This window comes from Leopardus geoffroyi, chromosome B1, assembly GCF_018350155.1.
Source record: "Leopardus geoffroyi isolate Oge1 chromosome B1, O.geoffroyi_Oge1_pat1.0, whole genome shotgun sequence".
Taxonomy (NCBI): domain Eukaryota; kingdom Metazoa; phylum Chordata; class Mammalia; order Carnivora; family Felidae; genus Leopardus; species Leopardus geoffroyi.
In genome coordinates, this window is record NC_059327.1 from 113,634,346 (window position 1) to 113,652,372 (window position 18,027).

The 18,027-nt window shown below is 36.0% G+C and overlaps 1 protein-coding gene across 4 annotated transcripts in view; it reads right to left on the minus strand.

The window, feature by feature from the left end:
* Window positions 1–18,027, minus strand: part of SEC24B (SEC24 homolog B, COPII coat complex component) — a 101,263-nt gene that overhangs the window by 50,062 nt on the left and 33,174 nt on the right. For 2 of the 4 annotated variants that reach the window (XM_045470627.1, XM_045470617.1), the window contains exons 3-4: window positions 16,300–16,473; window positions 7,576–7,680 (exon numbers count right to left, since the gene is read on the minus strand). In XM_045470627.1, coding sequence (XP_045326583.1) covers window positions 7,576–7,680; window positions 16,300–16,473 — 279 coding nt within the window. The remainder of the gene's footprint in view (window positions 1–7,575; window positions 7,681–16,299; window positions 16,474–18,027) is intronic. The other 2 variants (XM_045470644.1, XM_045470636.1) reach the window with 1 other exon arrangement.

The following is an 18,027-nucleotide window of genomic DNA, read 5'->3' on the forward strand; positions in this document are numbered from 1 at the left end:
TGATGCAGCACCTAGCACTGAATAATTACTATTAGCTTGTGTGAAAGTCAAACAAGAACTATGACCTTAAAACTCATTATGAAAAATCAAAAGTTTTATTCCAATAGCACTTACAAAATGTAGCACCAAGCTGTCACATTCCCAGAGCCATGTAAGAAAGCTTCCTGTTGCTCTCTGGCCATTTCCTAACCTGAAAATTCCCTAGAGGAAAGGTGACTGCGAGTTTGTATAGCAGGTAACAGAAGATTAACTGACAGTGCTTTTCAGGGAACAGGGCTGAGCACAGCCTAAAGTCTGAATTAGTCTTTGCGTTACTTCCCTCTTTGACATTATTTCACTTCTCCATTTTTATTCCATTGTTATTCCCTTTCACTCCCACTTTCAAGTTGTTATCCCTTACTATTAGAAGTCTGACTGTAGGGGCGCCTGGGTGGCGCAGTCGGTTAAGTGTCCGACTTCAGCCAGGTCACGATCTCGCGGTCCGTGAGTTCGAGCCCCGCGTCGGGCTCTGGGCTGATGGCTTGGAGCCTGGAGCCTGTTTCCGATTCTGTGTCTCCCTCTCTCTCTGCCCCTCCCCCATTCATGCTCTGTCTCTCTCTGTCCCAAAAATAAATAAACGCTGAAAAAAAAAATTAAAAAAAAAAAAAAAAAAAAGAAGTCTGACTGTATCTGTCTGCAGTACAGTACCTAAAACTAACAGAAGGTCCACTCTAGCACTAACAACTAAAGGAGTCAATACCTGAGACCAAATAAACTAAAGAGAAGAATTTAAGATAAAACCATATGGGAACCTGACAGCTTACTAGTTGCTCAAGCTTCCTTTAAAGTTTATTCTCCAACAATTCTGAACTTTTAGGAGCTTCTAACAAAATATGACTGCCCCTAGTAAAAATCCTATTGTAGTTTTCTAGTGTGTATTTCGTGAGAAAATTTTTAAAAGAAAGTCTACCTATAGCATGTCATTTAGAAAATATAATTAGATTGTAAATGTAAGATTGAAACTGAAATAAAAGTTTTCCTTTAAAATCGAAAGTTAAAAAAATATATTCCTGTACTGGACTGTTGCGTAACCTTGTTGTCAAGAAAACCATAAGCTTTAATAAGTGAAAAACTAAACAAGTAGTTTCTTTTACCATAAAGAGGAATTTTACTGATTTCCAAACCTGCCCATTAATATTTTGTTGTTGTTTGATAAATTTTTTCAAAATTGGAGAACAATTCCATGTGAACAAAACACACAAAAATCTTATGAATATAAGGAATGAATACCACTGAAATGCTTAAAAAGTAGAGCACTCCAAATCTCTTTATTATAGATACTTATATGTAATCCCCACAACAACTTGAACCACTGTCTTTTACCTCTTTACATAGGAAAAAATTATTGCAACTGAGCAGGTTTATTATTATTATTTTTTATTTAAAAAAAATTTTTTTTAACGTTTATTTATTTTTGAGACAGAGAGAAACAGAGCATGAACAGGGGAGGGTCAGAGAGAGGGAGACACAGAATCTGAAACAGACTCCAGGCTCTGAGCTGTCAGCACAGAGCCCGACGTGGGGCTCGAACTCACGGACCGTGAGATCTTGACCTGAGCCGAAGTCGGCTGCTTAACCAACTGAGCCACCCAGGCGCCCCGCAACTGAGCAGGTTTAAAAAAATAAAACTAAAATTCATTCACTCATTCATTCATTCATTTAAATTTTATCAAGAAAGAAAATCTTAAGCAGGCTCCATTCTTAGCACGGACCCCAACGTGGGGCTTGATCCCAAGACCCTAAAATATGGCCTGAGCAGAAATCAAGAGTCAGATGCTCAACTGACTGAGTGCCCCTGTCCCCAGGTACCCCTAAAATTCATTTAAAAGCTAAGATCTCTGAGGTGTCCGGCTGGCTCAGTTGGCAGAACATGTGACTCTTGACCTCAGGGTTCTAAGTTCCAGCCCCATGTTGGGTGTCAGAGACTACTTAAAAATAAAATCTTTAAGAAAAAAAAGCAAATTTTTCCTTGACTGCTTTCTTTCCTACTCAAAACATGTCTTTAATTTGCAATCAACAAACATATGACTTTTTTAACAAACCATGGATTGAGAACACCAGGATTCTAGTAAAACTGTCCATGGTATAGTCTTATTATTTTGTTCCATAATAAAAAAAAAAAAGGCACAGGAGGAAGATAATATGTAAGTAATAGAGTAGTGACTACTGCCACGTGCCCTTTAGTTCCTTCCTACTCCAGTGCTTTGTGTTCTCACTAGGAGATAGAGACTCTTTTCCTTTTCTTTTTCACACCTTCGTGTAGACAAAGAGGCCTTGGTTTGACTCCCCACTCTGCTGCTTAGTAGTTGTTGGGCCAGAGACAAATGTTACTTAGCTTGTTCAGATCATAGTCAACTCATTTGTAAAATGAAGCCAATTATCTCTGCCTTACAGGATTGTGGAGAAGAATAAACTGAAATAAAAATATAATCTCAGGGTGCCTGGGTGGCTCTGTTGGTCAAACATCCAACTCCTGATCTTGGCTCAGGTCATGATCTCGCAGTTTGTGAGTTGGAGCCCCATGCTGGGCTCTGTGCTGACAGAACGGGGACTGCTTGGGATTCTCTCCCTCTCTCTGCCCCTCCCCCACTCACTATCTAAAAACAAACCAACAAACATCATCTCAATGTTAGCAATGACAATTAATCTTTTTGAGTCCTTACCATTTGCCAGATAGTGTTCTAGGCTCTTTACAAAGAAAACCTTCAACCCTTAAAATAACCATACGTAATCTCATTAGTATTGTTATTCCCATTTTACAGATGAACGAACTGAGACTCAATGAGGTTAAGAAACTTGTCACAAATCTAGGAAGGGTCAAAGTCAGGATTTAAATCTAGAAAAACTGACACAAAACCCCAGGGAGACGTATTAGCTCTTCAGTGCTGGCACTGGCATACAGTAAGTGCTCAAAAATGTTAGGTATTATTATAGTTTAAATGCCATGAGTTAAGAACTCAGAAATTTTTCTGGTGCGGCCACTCTGGAAAACAGTATGGAGGTTCCTCAAAAAGTTAGAACCAGAACGACCCTAAGATCCAGCAATTACACTACTAGGTATTTACCCAAAGAATACAAAAATACTAATTCAAAAGGATACATGCACCCCGATATTAATAGCAGCATCATCTACAATAGCCGAATTATGGAAATAGCCCCATCAATTGATGAATGGATAAAGATGTGGTATATGAATATCTACAATGGAATATTCCTCAGCCACACAAAAGAGTGAAATGGTGCCAATTTGCAAGGCTGTGGATGGAGCTGGAATATTATGTTAAGTGAAGTAAGTCAACCAGAGAAAGAAGACAAATACCGTATGATTTCACTCATATGTGGAATTTAAGAAACAAAACAAATGAGCAAAGAGAAAGAAAAGGGGGAAAGGGGCAAACACCAAGAAACAGACTCAACTATAGAGAACAAACTGACAGTTACCAGAAGGGAGGTGGGTGAGAAGATGGGTGAAGTAAGTGATGGGGATTAAAAAGTACATTTGCTGTGATGAGCACAGGGTGATGTACAGACGTGCTGAATCACTACTGTACACCTGAAACTAATATTATGCTGTATGTTAACTGACTGGAATTTATATAAAACCTTTAAAAAAAAAAGAACTCAGAATTTTAAATCTGTAATATATTCAAGAAAAAAAAATAGTTAAACAAGATAAGGTAATTGGAGAAAAACCATAAATGCTTAATCTTTTTGATTTCCCAATTTTTTTCAGTCTAAGAAAACAGAAGTTTCAACAACTGCACTTAATTGCAAGCAGAATAAAAATGAGAGTAATTTAGTTAACTATACTGGAATTAAAAAGATTTTTTTAAAATGAGAGTAATTTAGGCTGACAACATTATACAAAATAACACATTTTTGAAATGTGCAAAATAAGGATGAGAGGATCTGAATAATATATACATTAAATAGTAATAATTCAGGGCCTGGGAACAATAATCCATTTAGTAGCAATATCCACACACTACAATCAGATCTTGGTTTCATTAAAATACCCTTTTCCACTAAACAAAATAGGACTATTTGGAGAAAAAGCTCAGTCCATGGTTGAAGCAATGTAAGATGAGCTAGGAACATCTTACTGAGACCTCAATGTGCTTAAAATATATGCTTAAAGACTCATGGAAACATTAAAAAAAAATTTTTTTTTAATATTTATTTTTGAGAGAGAAATAGAGCACAAGTGTGGGAGGGGCAGAGAGAAAGAGAAGGAGACACAGAATCTGAAGCAGGCTCCACACTCTGAGTTGTTCCCACAGAGCCCAATGCGGGGCTGGAACCCACAGTTCATGACCCCTCAGTTCATGACCTGAGTCAAAGTCAGACGCTTAATCGACTGAGACACCCAGGTGGCCTTCATGGGAATATTTTTATTTATTTATTTATTTATTTGTTTGTTTGTTTGTTTGTTTAATGTTTATTTCTGAGACAGAGTGAGGGGGAGAGACACAGAGAGAGAGAGCGAGCGAGCGAGAGATAGCGCGTGTGAGAGTGCGCGCGCATGAGCAGGGGAGAGGCAGAGGGAAGGGGGACAGAATCCGAAGCAGACTCCAGGCTCCGAGGTGTCAGCAGAGCTCAACGTGGGGCTTGAACTCACAAACCGTGAGATCATGACCTGAGCCAAAGACAGATGCTTAACCGAATGAGCCACCCAGGTGACCCCATGGGAACATTTTTAAAAAACAGTTTGAAGGAGCTGTCACTGGGCCAAAACTAGGATAAGTTGGTATCAAAATAACCAATGTTTGTAACAGATTATTACCTAGTGAATAAAGTAAGAATCCATGAATCAATATGAACCCAAAGAAGTCAATAAGGGAGAAGAAAAAGTTCTCCTTTACAGTGAAACCTTGGCTCATAAATATTGAAGGAATGTTGGAATTAGAAAATCAGCAATGAATACTTAAACTGAGTGAAAGTTTATAGTAAAGAACAGGGCATTACATGCTATCAAAAAATCTCCCCAGAAATTATTAAAAAAATTTTTTTTTAATGTTTATTTATTTTTGAGACAGAGACAGATAGAGCATGAATGGGGGGAGGGGCAGAGAGAGGAGTCACAGAATCTGAAGCAGGCTCCAGGCTCTGAGCTGTCGGCACAGAGCCCGACACAGGGCGTGAACTCATAGACCATAAGATCATGACCCGAGCCAAGTCGGAGACTCAACTGACTGAGCCACCCAGGTGCCCCTGCCAAAAAAAATTTTTTTAAGTTTATTTATTTTGAGAGAGACCAAGATAGCGCAAGTGGGGAGGGGTAGAAAGAGAGAGGGAGAGAGATAATCTCAGGCAGGCTTCCGGCTGCCAGCACAGAGCTTGATGTGGGGCTTGAACTCACGAAACCCTGAGATCGTGACCTAAGCTGAAACCAAGAGTCATATGCTTCACTGACTGAGCCACTCCAGCACCTCTCCCCACAAATTATTTATTAACTCCAAGAGGAAAAAGAAGTAACTTTACTGTGGAAAAACCTGGAAGACGCCATTTTAATCAAGTGATCAAAGTTAACACCATCAATATGGAAACAAATCAACATCATGTGCCTTGGAGAGAATGCACTAAGAACACATTACTTTAGTGGTAATCCTGCCTAAATACATGATTTGAATCTAATCACAAGGATACATCAGATAAACCCAAAGTGAGGTACATTCTACAAAACAACTAGCCTATATTCTTCAAAATTGTCATAGTCAAGAAAAAGAAAGGTTAATGGACTATCTCAGATGGTAAGAGTCTAAATAGAAATGGCAACAAAACTCGATGGATGACCCTGAATTGGATCCTGGACCATGAAAATAGCTATCAACGATCTTACTGAGACAACTGTTGAGATGTGACTATGGGCTGTGTAGCTGATATTGCACCAGTGTTTAATATCCTGATAACTGCACTGTGTTATGTAAGACATTGTTCCTATAAAAAGGAACTATATGATATCTCCAACTTACTTTCAAATGATGCAGGAAAAAATGTGGAATTATGAAGTAAGTGGGGCAAAAATGGTTTAAGTGTATATGGGAATTTCTTTTCCTCTTCTTACCAATGTTTCTATAAGGCTGAAATTTTAAAAAAATTATTTAAAAATTAAACATTACTAGAAATCCAAAAAGATAGATGGGTATTTTACATATTTAAGGTAAAAAAAAATTATTCCCCACTGTAACCCTCTATTTTTTACCCTTCCTCGAATTGTGCATAATGATCTGAATATTTTTTTAACCAGTATTTGAATATAGTCAATCATCTTTTTTAAAAAAAAAAAAAAAATTTTTTTTAAACACTTATTTTTGAGTGACAGAGACAGACCACAAGCCGAGGATGGACAGAGAGAGGGAAACACAGAATCTGAAGCAGGCTCCAGACTCTGAGCTGTCAGCACAGACTCCGACGTGGGGCTTGAACTCACGAACTGTGAGATCATGACCTGAGCCAAATTCGGACGCTTAACCAGCTGAGCCACTCAGGTGCCCCAGGATCTGAATATTTTAAAAATGCACAGGAAATAAACTTTTGTTTATTTTTATTTTTTTAATTTTTTTTTTTAACGTTTATTCATTTTTGAGACAGAGAGAGAGAGCGTGAATAGGGGAAGGTCAGAGAGAGAAGGAGACACAGAATCTGAAACAGGCTCCAGGCTCTGAGCTGTCAGCACAGAGCCCGACGTGGGGCTTGAACTCATGGACCGCGAGATCATGATCTGACCCGAAGTCAGACACACAACTGACTGAGCCACCCAGGTGCCCCAATAAACTTTTGTTTAAACATACTGTTTATAGAGCAAATCCTTCCATTCAATAATAAAAATAACAGGAGAATCATGGCTATATATAATTTGAAATATCTGCCTTAATGGTTGTCTTAAACTGTTAGAGTAATGGAGGAACTGAACTGGTTAATGTTTAGTAGTGCTCTACCCAACAAAGCCAGAAAAAGATATTCAACAGGCTGCAACACATAATCATATGTACAACTTCTTCCCCTATCAAGATCTGAACTACTACTTCATGAAGCAAGATCATAACTACAAATTTTGGGCCTCCTAAATATATAACAAGAAGGACCAAAAAGGACCTCAAAGAAACACTGTTAATTTCTCTATCAGTATTATAAAATCCATGTGGTTCATTTTGATTAGTTTAGGTAGCATGCAGAGCAGAAAACAAAACATTATTCCTCAAAGGGTGCTAAAGCAATCCATAAGCCAGAAGCTTCAGTTAGGACTCATTCTTTGGCATGTGACATGAGAGGAAATGCATTTCTGAAAGAAGAAAGCACTCTATCATCATGAAAGATGTGTCGTTACTTACAAAATGGTAGAGATGTCCAAAGGAGGAAAAATAAAACAAGCAAAAACACCTCATTTCAAGTGAACCAACCTTCTATAACCCAAACCAAGCAAGTTCATTGAGCTAAATCTGCAGACACTCTTGTTTTTAAGGCTAACAGACTGTGGACATAAAAAGAAAGCTTGAGTAGGAAAAGATCAAGAACTGGTGTAAAGCTAAAGCAGACCTGCTTCCTCATCCTCCTCCTCCTCTTCCTCATCATCGGAAGTTGATGACAAGGGAGTTGGTGCGGAGCTAGCTTGATTATTAACATAGTCACCATACTGCATGCCTGTAAAGTGGAAAGCACAAACACAAGAGTCAAACCAACAGGAAAGATGAGAAATAAAATTTTGACATTGCATCAAAAGTGAGAAAGAACTCTGACATTCTAAAGAACATCCCAGCATGCATTTTAATGTTAGCAAACTTATTATCAAAACTGGAACCATTAGAAAATCTCTGCAAAGCAGTTTAGTAAAAGCAGCTTTTATAATAACTGGTTTAAGTGTGAAAAACGTACCACGTATTACACTGATAATATTTAGGAAACTGCAGTGATACTCTGAAAATTTAACTGAGCTCCATACATGTTTACCTTCATTGACCTTGGGGCCCTTGTGGCATACATCCTTTGGGACTGCACATTCTTGGTGAGCAGTGATCATTTCTACTCAAATGAATTTATACAGCATTCAACACACATACAAATACTTGATACCTTCCTTCTGTTAATGCCACCTTGATGGTAACTCAGTTCTCGTAACGGAAAAAGAATGACAGTTAAAGAACTGTATTCAGAACAGTTCTCTGCTCACAGATGCTCAAAAAAAAAAAAAAAAAAAAAAAAAGAGCTAATTAGCTGTGGTCCTACAAGTGTGACAATTACAAAACAGTGAATTTTCTGAGATGGCCAATCATCTCAGCTTCAGCCTATTGCCTACATGTAAGTCTGAGGTAGGTGGATAAGACTGGTCTTGTAAGACACACCAAGAAGAAAGATTCTGTGGAAAAGGCACAGCGGGTTTAACTATGTAACTCTTCTCCCCCACCTCCCCAAAACAGTGACTGGGTGTTTTTATAATTTAATTAATGTGGTAAAATTAGACTAACATCCACAAAATTTTAAGAGGGAAAATAAAATAATCCCAATTAAAAATACAAAAATAAAAAATAATATCCTTGTAAAGAAAATCTTATAGCTGAACTTGAAAAAAAGATTAAAAAAAAATGACACCGAAACACAGTGTGGATATTTAAGAACACTTCACAATATTGGAAGCACAATGAAGCGATGCCTCATCAAACTCACATGGTAGTCCCCTGACACTTGCTGTCTTTTTTCTTTCAGGTGACCTTTTAAATTAGCACGTTATGAAATATGGCCCTTTGTAGCAACGTGGATGGAACTGGAGAGTGTGATACTAAGTGAAATAAGCCATACAGAGAAAGACAGATACCATATGTTTTCACTCTTATGTGGATCCTGAGAAACTTAACAGAAACCCATGGGGGAGGGGAAGGAAAAAAAAAAAAGGTTAGAGTGGGAGAGAGCCAAAGCATAAGAGACTCTTAAAAACTGAGAACAAACTGAGGGTTGATGGGTATTGAGGAGGGCACCTTTTGGGATGAGCACTGGGTGTTGTATGGAAACCAATTTGACAATAAATTTCATATATTGAAATAAATAAATAAATAAATAAGCACGTTATGTTAATGTTAATAAACATAACTCATGGCTACCATAGGAAAAATGCTATTAAAGAGAAAAATCTGAGTTCAGAAGAGAGCAAAGGTTAAACTGCAGATGAGTGAAGCTCTGATCTTCTCACTGGGACCAAAGAAATCAGAGAAAAATCTGCTGGCTTTGCTGAAACATCTTTTAAATATAGATAAACAGTAGTTATTACAAACTTATCTGAGAAATCAACTTGACACCCTGAAAGACCAAATTCAGAGTGGCCTGTTCCTCTAACAAAACCTATTTAAAATTAAAATTTGACTAATATTAGACCTTAGGTTAAATATACTAAGAAGTCTGCAATAAAATACAAGATAACAGTAAAAAGATAGTACAGAAAATAAATTCTTCAATTTAATAAGAACTTCTTTAAAAATGAAGTATTTTCTCAAAATGCAATTAGCATTGCACTTTAAAAAGTATATACGTGTGTATACAATAAGAAGAAACAAGAGAAAAAAGAAAATCCATTTACTGCGCTAAGACAGGCCACTAAGCAGGAAAAAATCAGAAGAGAATCCATTCTTTTCATGACTGAATCAATACGCAGGATGTTGACTCTGTAACTAATCAAAAAAGCCAAAATAAAGCACAAACCTGTATGCATGATAAAACATTTTCCTCTCTTTGTCTAGATTTACTGAATTAACAGATTCACTTATTACTGGAAAAATATGCAGTGCTTAATTGGAAACAAATGAGAAGACTATACGATTAAAAAAAAATCTAAAGAACTACTTAATGAACTGGAACAAACCTATGAATAAGACAAAATAGAGTAATGTATCATTTTAGGTTATACTATGGTTGTCAATGTACCGTATTAACAGAATGTCACACAAAATACTCAAATTTTTACTTTCTCAAAAAAGGATGCAGTCCTTTTCGAGAAATTCTAGAGATGACAGTGTCAAGATTTGAGTCCTTCCCCAACTATGACTCTTACTATGCTCAGAATTTAGCATTCCTTTGCTTGTCCAAGTAAACTTTGTTTAAAGCTTGAGAATATTAATGGCACAAGAATATGATATTTTTGTGACTCCACAGAGAAATGATAAGAGCTCTGGAATAACAATCAACCCTTATTTAAAGCCCTGCTCTAGGCTGGGTACAGTTCATACAAACTGCAACAAATGGAGAGTTACAGCCAAAAGGGGGTTGACAGCCAAGTCATCTATGATATGTGCGAACTTCCTGAGTGCCTTTATTCAGACCTCCTTTAAGAGCCAGAACCTATGCATGAGATACTCGGGTTGCACATATGAGGTGGTAGAACGTAAGGTCTTCTAGAGCTCAGCCTGAAAGCCACTGTAGAGATGTACATGGAGTACCTTCCACTCCAACCACCGCCACCTCCATCTCCACCTGCGCCAAATGGGGCAGGAATGCTACATCCTAACTTACTGTTTTACTTAGAACTTTCAAGGTATGAATCTTAGTAAACCAAGAGGCAAGACACACTTCATAGATAGAATCTGACACGATGAAGAGCTTTGTTACTAACAGGGCCCCAATATCTTAAAAAGGACATTCAGTTTAAACTACCTATCACATTAAAGTACCTTCAGGCAAACTCTCCAAGAGACTGTATCCTTGGAGCTGCTTAATAAAGGGCATCTTCACTGTTCCCTGGATACAGCTACACTGGGAATAAATAAAATTAGTCTGAAGAGAACAAATCCCTTGTGGAAGCTAGCTTTTTTAAATTCAAGAGTTCAGACTTTTGAGCGGCTGTTATCTTTCTTTAAGCTGGTCTTCAAACTACATATGTATACTCTAAAACTTTCCAAGAGTTCCTGCAAAATAATGGCTTTAAGAGAATCAGTTTCCATGGTAGTCTTTCTAAAACTTACCCACCTTAGAAAGTGCCTGTGTTAACAGCTATTCTCTCACTTTACAAAGGAAACACATACCCTTAACTTCTCCTAAATCTTACATTGCTCTGAGATATAAACATGTCTCTGGGACTAAAGGGAAAGCTTCTTCTTTCTTTAAATGATTAATCAAGGCACCTTCAATCTACAGACTTTCTTTTATCTTGCCATACATGTTTCAGTTAAAGACGAAAGATGTTAGAAATAGGGTTGGGGCTCACTGGAATATTCTTAATTCAAAAATAGTGAAAAGTAAATTGGTGGGAGTAATGATGAATTTATTTAATAATTCTACACATATGCAGCTCACAAGCACTACTGCCAAAGAACCCACTGCTTTTGAAAGAGTACCATGAGGACAAAGCAAAACCACTAAGAAATACTGAAGAGACAAGCAGAAGAACACTGAATAAAGATAGGGGCTCTGGGTTCAATTCTATGTTCTATCAATTACCAGCTGTGTTTCCCTGGGCAAATTACTAACCTCTCTGGTTTTCATTTACATCATCTGTAAAGGGGGTAAGAACTACCTCAGATAGTGGTTGTTGTGAGGATTAAGTGAATTAATATATTTCAAAGCTTAGAATGATGCCTGAAATATACTAAATACTATATAATTATTAGCTATTATTATTGAACTTTAAAAAACATGTTTTTATGTATATTTAATTAAAAACAATTATTTTCAGCTATTCTTAATATTTATCCCTACAGGGGACAGAACAAGTCATTATGAAAAATAAACTTCCACCAATCTGAAGAGTATTCTTAGCCATGTTAATTCTTTTAAAAACAAGTAGAATGTTTTCTAGGATGACCAACTTTTTTTCAAGATACATTGGATAAAACTCATAGATAAAAATTTTACATAATTTCTTTCAAAGTCAACATGAAATATTCAATAAAGTATTTTACAACCTATTTTATCATAAAATATTTATGATTATAATCACTTCTCACCTCCTTATATTTTATACAATATTTAGTTATTTCTACCTCCTTTTAACAATAACAAAAATATTTACTAGCGGGTAAATCTGTTAGTACTTAGTGGTATATGTTTTCCTTTTTTCAATTAATTACATGGGAACATTGTTTTTAATGTTTATTTTTGAGAAAGAGAAAGAGGGAGAGAGAGAAAGAGCACAGGGGAGGGACAGAGAGAGAGGGAGAGAGAGGATCCCAAGCAGGATCTGAGCTGTCAGAACAGAGCATGACATGGGCCTCAAATTCACAAACTGTGAAATCATGACCTGAGCCAAAATCGAGTCAGGTACCAACTGAGACACCCAGACACTCCAACATGAGAACATTTTAATCATGATGCCTGATTAAATAACAGAATTACTTTTCATTTTTATACTTGATTCCTATTTAAATATTTTAAAGACGCCAAATACCAGAGTTTGATACACATAACGCGTATATTTACTATAGGAATACAATGGTTTTCAAGAAAATCCTCACTTCTTAAATAGTGTAATATCAGATAGATATTACACTTCTTTATTTCAAATTTGGTAATGAAAAACAGCTTATCAACTCATTGCCTAATTTTTATAATCTACCATAAAAAAGGATACATTAATCATATTTGGTCTTTGACATTTAAATTTGACTGCTTTTATTAATTTGGCTTAGAAGATATATGCTATAATTTATTTCTCAGTGGAGTTTATGATACCCCTTTGAAACTCCAGGAACACATTCCCTTGGATTAAAAAAATTAAGTCACATTTTCTGGCAAAGAATGAAAATTGTCTCACTCGTTTGAAAATGAGGACTGCCTTTGCCAATTAGGTTATATGGTGATACCATATATAAAACAAATGACCTACATTACAGTTTAAAGTTTTTGATAAAAACACATTTAAAGGATGTGGTGATTCAGCAAAACAAGGATTGGGTTTGAAGCCATAGGACCTACATGGGGTCTTGGCACCCCCTACCTAGAGAGTTTGTGTCTTTGGGGAACACACCTAAACCTTTCTAACCTTCAATTTTTCCTTTTATAAAAGGAAGATGAAATATGATATGCCTGCTTTACCTGATGATTGAGTGAGGTGATAAAAATTAAAGGTATTTTAAAATTATAAACTGTTGGGGCGCCTGGGTGGCTCACTCGGTTGAGCGTCCGACTTCGGCTCAGGTCACGATCTCACGGTCCGAGAGTTTGAGCCCCGTGTCGGGCTCTGTGCTGACTGCTCAGAGCCTGGAGCCTGTTTCACATTCTGTGTCTCCCTCTCTCTCTGACCCTCCCCCATTCATGCTCTGTCTCTCTCTGTCTCAAAAATAAATAAACGTTAAAAAAAAAAATTAAAAAAAAATTATAAACTGCTACATGAAAGTAATAATGGTACTATCTATCTACAAGCTGGAAAATAAAATCTAACAAACAACAATAAAATTTCTGACACGTAACCCAGAAGATTAAAAACGTTAAAAAAGTCTAAAGAAAAACACTAATAAAAGCCTTCCAATACCATTCCTATCTTCTTTACACGAAAAAATTTCTTAGCAGTTGTATGTGTGAAGATAAAAACTATGAATGAAATTTATCTTAAGTTTATCTTATTCTAATAATGAGTCATACAAGTCAGGTACACAAAGCTATGATGGGGATGGGGGAGAGTCATTCATTTCACTGAAAGATGTATTTCCATTCAAAATGTACTTTCCATAAAAAAAAATACCCAAATTCATAATTTTTATGTTATTTTGACCAACTATATACTAATAATTATCTTGATAGTTCAATCAAGAATAAAAAAAAGTTAATGCTTAGACATGTACGATCATAAAGCAAAATTTAAATTTCATTTTATATAATATTACTATGGCAAAGAACTACGATAGAATGATAAAAGAGTTTCTAGCTTAAGAATATATTATTATATATATTAATATATATAAAATGATCATATTATATTCAGGGGGAAAGAGTATGACATTAAGGAGAAAAAGAAAAAAATGTAAACTTTCCAAATGTTAGAGAAGGGCTCATTTAGGCATTTTTAAAAAGGATGACAGTAGGTATCATTCTAGTGGATACAAAGAATAATATAACCTCTTTGTTTTAAAAGTCAATGTATGCAATATGTTGAAATTACATAACTGCAACTATTTAAACTTTTGGTGAAAATTTTAGCCGTCAATCTGACCAATGTCCAAGTAGTTATAGAGTTTTTACAAAAACTTTTTAGGAGGTATGCAAACCAAAATTTGCAGCCTCCTATCTTAAAACCAGTACAAGAATGTGTAGTCCTTCTGAGAACAACAAAGCAAGAGTATCTCTGAAGCTAGGAGAAAAATATTAAAATCTCTTTGAAGTATTAATATTTTAGTAGTCATATCAGAACCACAGCATAGCCTGTGCAGCCCACATACCATCCAACTACAACAGGCACCATTCACATAAACCATAACTCGCACAACACACGTGGTAGCCCTACCTCACATGATATATTGTACACTGCACATCTATCCAAAGGCCACTAAGGAGCCAATCTCCCACTTAAAAAAAAAAGGAACAAACTACAATTCAAATGTTTCTAGTATTCTCTTTTCTGTTACTTATTCAAGGAGCTTCTCTTAGGTAAATCAAGAGCTTGTTAACAGCCTACAGAACAATTCACCTTATTTTACAGAAAGATAAAGTTTCAGTTAAAAATCTTTCACTCTGCTACTCGGGCAGAGTAATTTATAATCTTGGGCAAACTCCCTAATCTTTCTGAATCTCACTGTTCTCATCTCTAAAGCAGGAATATTATAGGATGATAATGGGGGTTAAGTAAGATAAAAGTATCTGGCACACTGTAAGTGTTCAATAAATGGTAGCCCCTCTTTTCAAACCTATTTTATTAAATCTATCTTACTAGTAAGAAAAAACACATAATTAGGATTATTTTGTAGGGATGTGGTTTACAAAATGATACTTAAAATGGCAGGATGGTACTTAAAGTAAAATGCTAACAAAGAAAATATAATAGGAAAAAAGATATCAGCAGGGGCAATGTAAAGGGTCAAAACAAGCAAAATATTTAAGAAATGGAAGGCAGTCATCAATGCCGAGGAAAGATACCATTCATTTAGTCAGGGGTTCAACCTACTCTTAAGTTTGTTCTACTCATGATAAGCAAACATTTCCTACTAGTCCTTCATTTTAAAGGCAAACACTTATAAAAAAACTAGATTTTATTCCCAATATACCCACTGGCTTCTTGGGAATCCATGGACACTCCATGGTGCTGCAGGTGGTTTTCCAATAAAGCCAAATAAGAACATTTTTAATGTATAATCTGATTAAATGATAGAAAGTCCTCTTGACCACATACTCAACAGATAATAATAAGTTGTGAAATCAACCTAAGATGCTTTTTCTGAGATTCAGAACATAAGAGAGAAAAATGAAAGAGAATTCTTCATATTCAAGGTAAGAAGCTGTCATTATACAGTATTAAGCATAGTCTCTAAAATATTACTAATGGTTGCTCTGGAAATACAAACTATAGATTCCTAAAAATAGTTGAGTTATTTCTCATCAAATGAAAAACACAGTACATCAACCTGAAACATCAATAAATTTGGAGTTTCAGCCAGGTAGAAAATAACCAAGAATACTGCCAAAAGAAAAGGCAATGTAGGAAAGGAGGGTCAAAACAACACCTTTTAGTTACCTGTCACTTATTTAACGCATGGAGAATATTCAACAAGCAAACGAATAAACCATATTGTTTGTCAGTGCTGCAAGGGTATGGGTTACAATTTAGTTTTCACCCCTCTCAGTACCAAAGGTGGCTCAAAAGTTACTTTCATTAATAATAATAACAGAGAAAACATCAAATAGGACATGGAGAGTCACTAAATTAAAAAATCTGGGGTGCTTTGTCCTACAACTATAGTAATATTTAAAAAATAGGAAAATGTTCCATAACAGAGGGATGGATTAGTAAATTATAATACATTGACACAATGAAGTATTAGCCATGAAAATGACTCTGACAACTATGGGGATATATGAAGAACTGTGTATAATTTAATAAATGTAAAAGCAAAACACAAAATGGTATATATGCTATGACTACAATTATGTAAAATATATAGTCATAAGCAGAGACTGGAAGTTAATATACAAAAAACAGTGTTTGAACTGAGATTAGAAGTTATATCACTTCATATTTTATATAAACTATAGTTATACAGTTTGATTTCTAAAATCAGCTATTTGAATCAGTGTGTATGTATATATGTGAGTGTGTACTCCCTCTGTATACAGTAAAATAAATTTTTCAAATACCTTTCTGTTGTAATAACTCTGATGGCTGTGTAACTGAGGCTACAGGCTCAACTGGGTGATTTGCAGCAGGAGGTGTTCTTGTTGATGAGGCTCCTGACAAAACAGAGGATACGACTGGGCTGGACTTGAGAGGCTGAACATTTTGCATAACAGGACAAGATAAAGAATCTGCAACTAAAGACAGAAAACTATTTCATTCACAGGAATCAACTGGAAAGACATCAAAATACTAACAAAACACAGTTTATATGAAGTTCTTGTAGAAACTTCAGTAGCATCACATATATCTAGTATTACATAGAGAAAATAAGGTGGTTCAAAGATATGATTTTAAGAAAAACTGGAAACTTACCAAATGTTTTAATAATCTTTAATGGCAACTTTCCTAAAACATCTCATAAACTTCCTTACCTTTTTAAACAAAATGAATCCCAAACAGTTTTACTTTACTAATCATCACTGCTATTAATTCATTATTGTACTATGCAGTGGTACCTAAGATAAGATGAATAGAGGTTGTTTCTGCAGTAATGTCCACGAATTCCCGTTCAAATGTTTCCAGTATCAGCTCAGATCCCATATTTTATTATAAACTGCCACATCTTATTTGCTGCTGCTAATCAAATGCTATATTTCACATATAGCTAAGTAAGGACTCAACGGTGACACTAGGTTGGACGTCTGGAATAAAGTACTTGTGATTCACAGTGGGTCTTTTGTGATAGGTCAAACTGCCTGATTTGGAGGATAATCTTCAGCCAACCAAGAGGTAATTAAAAACCCATGGCAACAGCCTATCCATCAAGGGTCCACTGATGGATAAATGGATAAAACACACACACACACACACACACACACACACACACACACACATTATTCAACCATAAAAAAGGAAATCCTTCCACTTGCAACAACAGGGATGGACCCTGAAGGTATTATGCTAAGTAAAACAAGTCAGAGAAAGACAAATAGCACATGATCTCACTTGTACGTAGAATCTAAAAAGCTGAATTCATAGAAACAGAGCAGAAAGGTAGTTTCCAAGGCCTGGGTGGTTGGGGGGAAGGGAAATAGGGAGACAGTGGTCAAAGGGTGTAAACTTTTATTTTTCTTTTATTAAAGTACAGTTGATATACAATATTGTATTAGTCTCAGGTGTACAACATAGTGATTTGACAATTATATACAGTATGAAATGCTCGCCACAATAAGTGTACTTACCATCTGTCACCATAAATTTTCAGTTTTAAGATGAGTAAGTTCTGGGGATCTAATGTACAGCACAGTGACTACTGTTAACAATACCTGAAAGTTGCTAAGACAGTAAATCTTAAATATTCTCACCACACACACACACACACACACACACACACACACACACGTAATTATGTGAGATGATATGGATATATTAACTAACCCTACTATGGTAATCTTTTTGCAGTACATATATATGTCATGTCAATCATCACATTGTACATCTTAAACTTACACAACGTTATATGCCAATTATATCTAAAAGTTAAGAAAGGGGTGCCTGGGTGGCTCAGTCAGTTAAACATCTGACTCTTGATTTCAGCTTAGGTCATGATTTCACAGTTCGTGAGATTGTGTCCCATGTAGCCTGCTTGGTTGTGATTCTCTCTCCCCCCCCTCTTTGCCCTTTCCTGGCTTGTGCGTACTCTCTCTCTCAAAATAAATAAACATTTAAAAAAAATAAAAGGGGGGAAC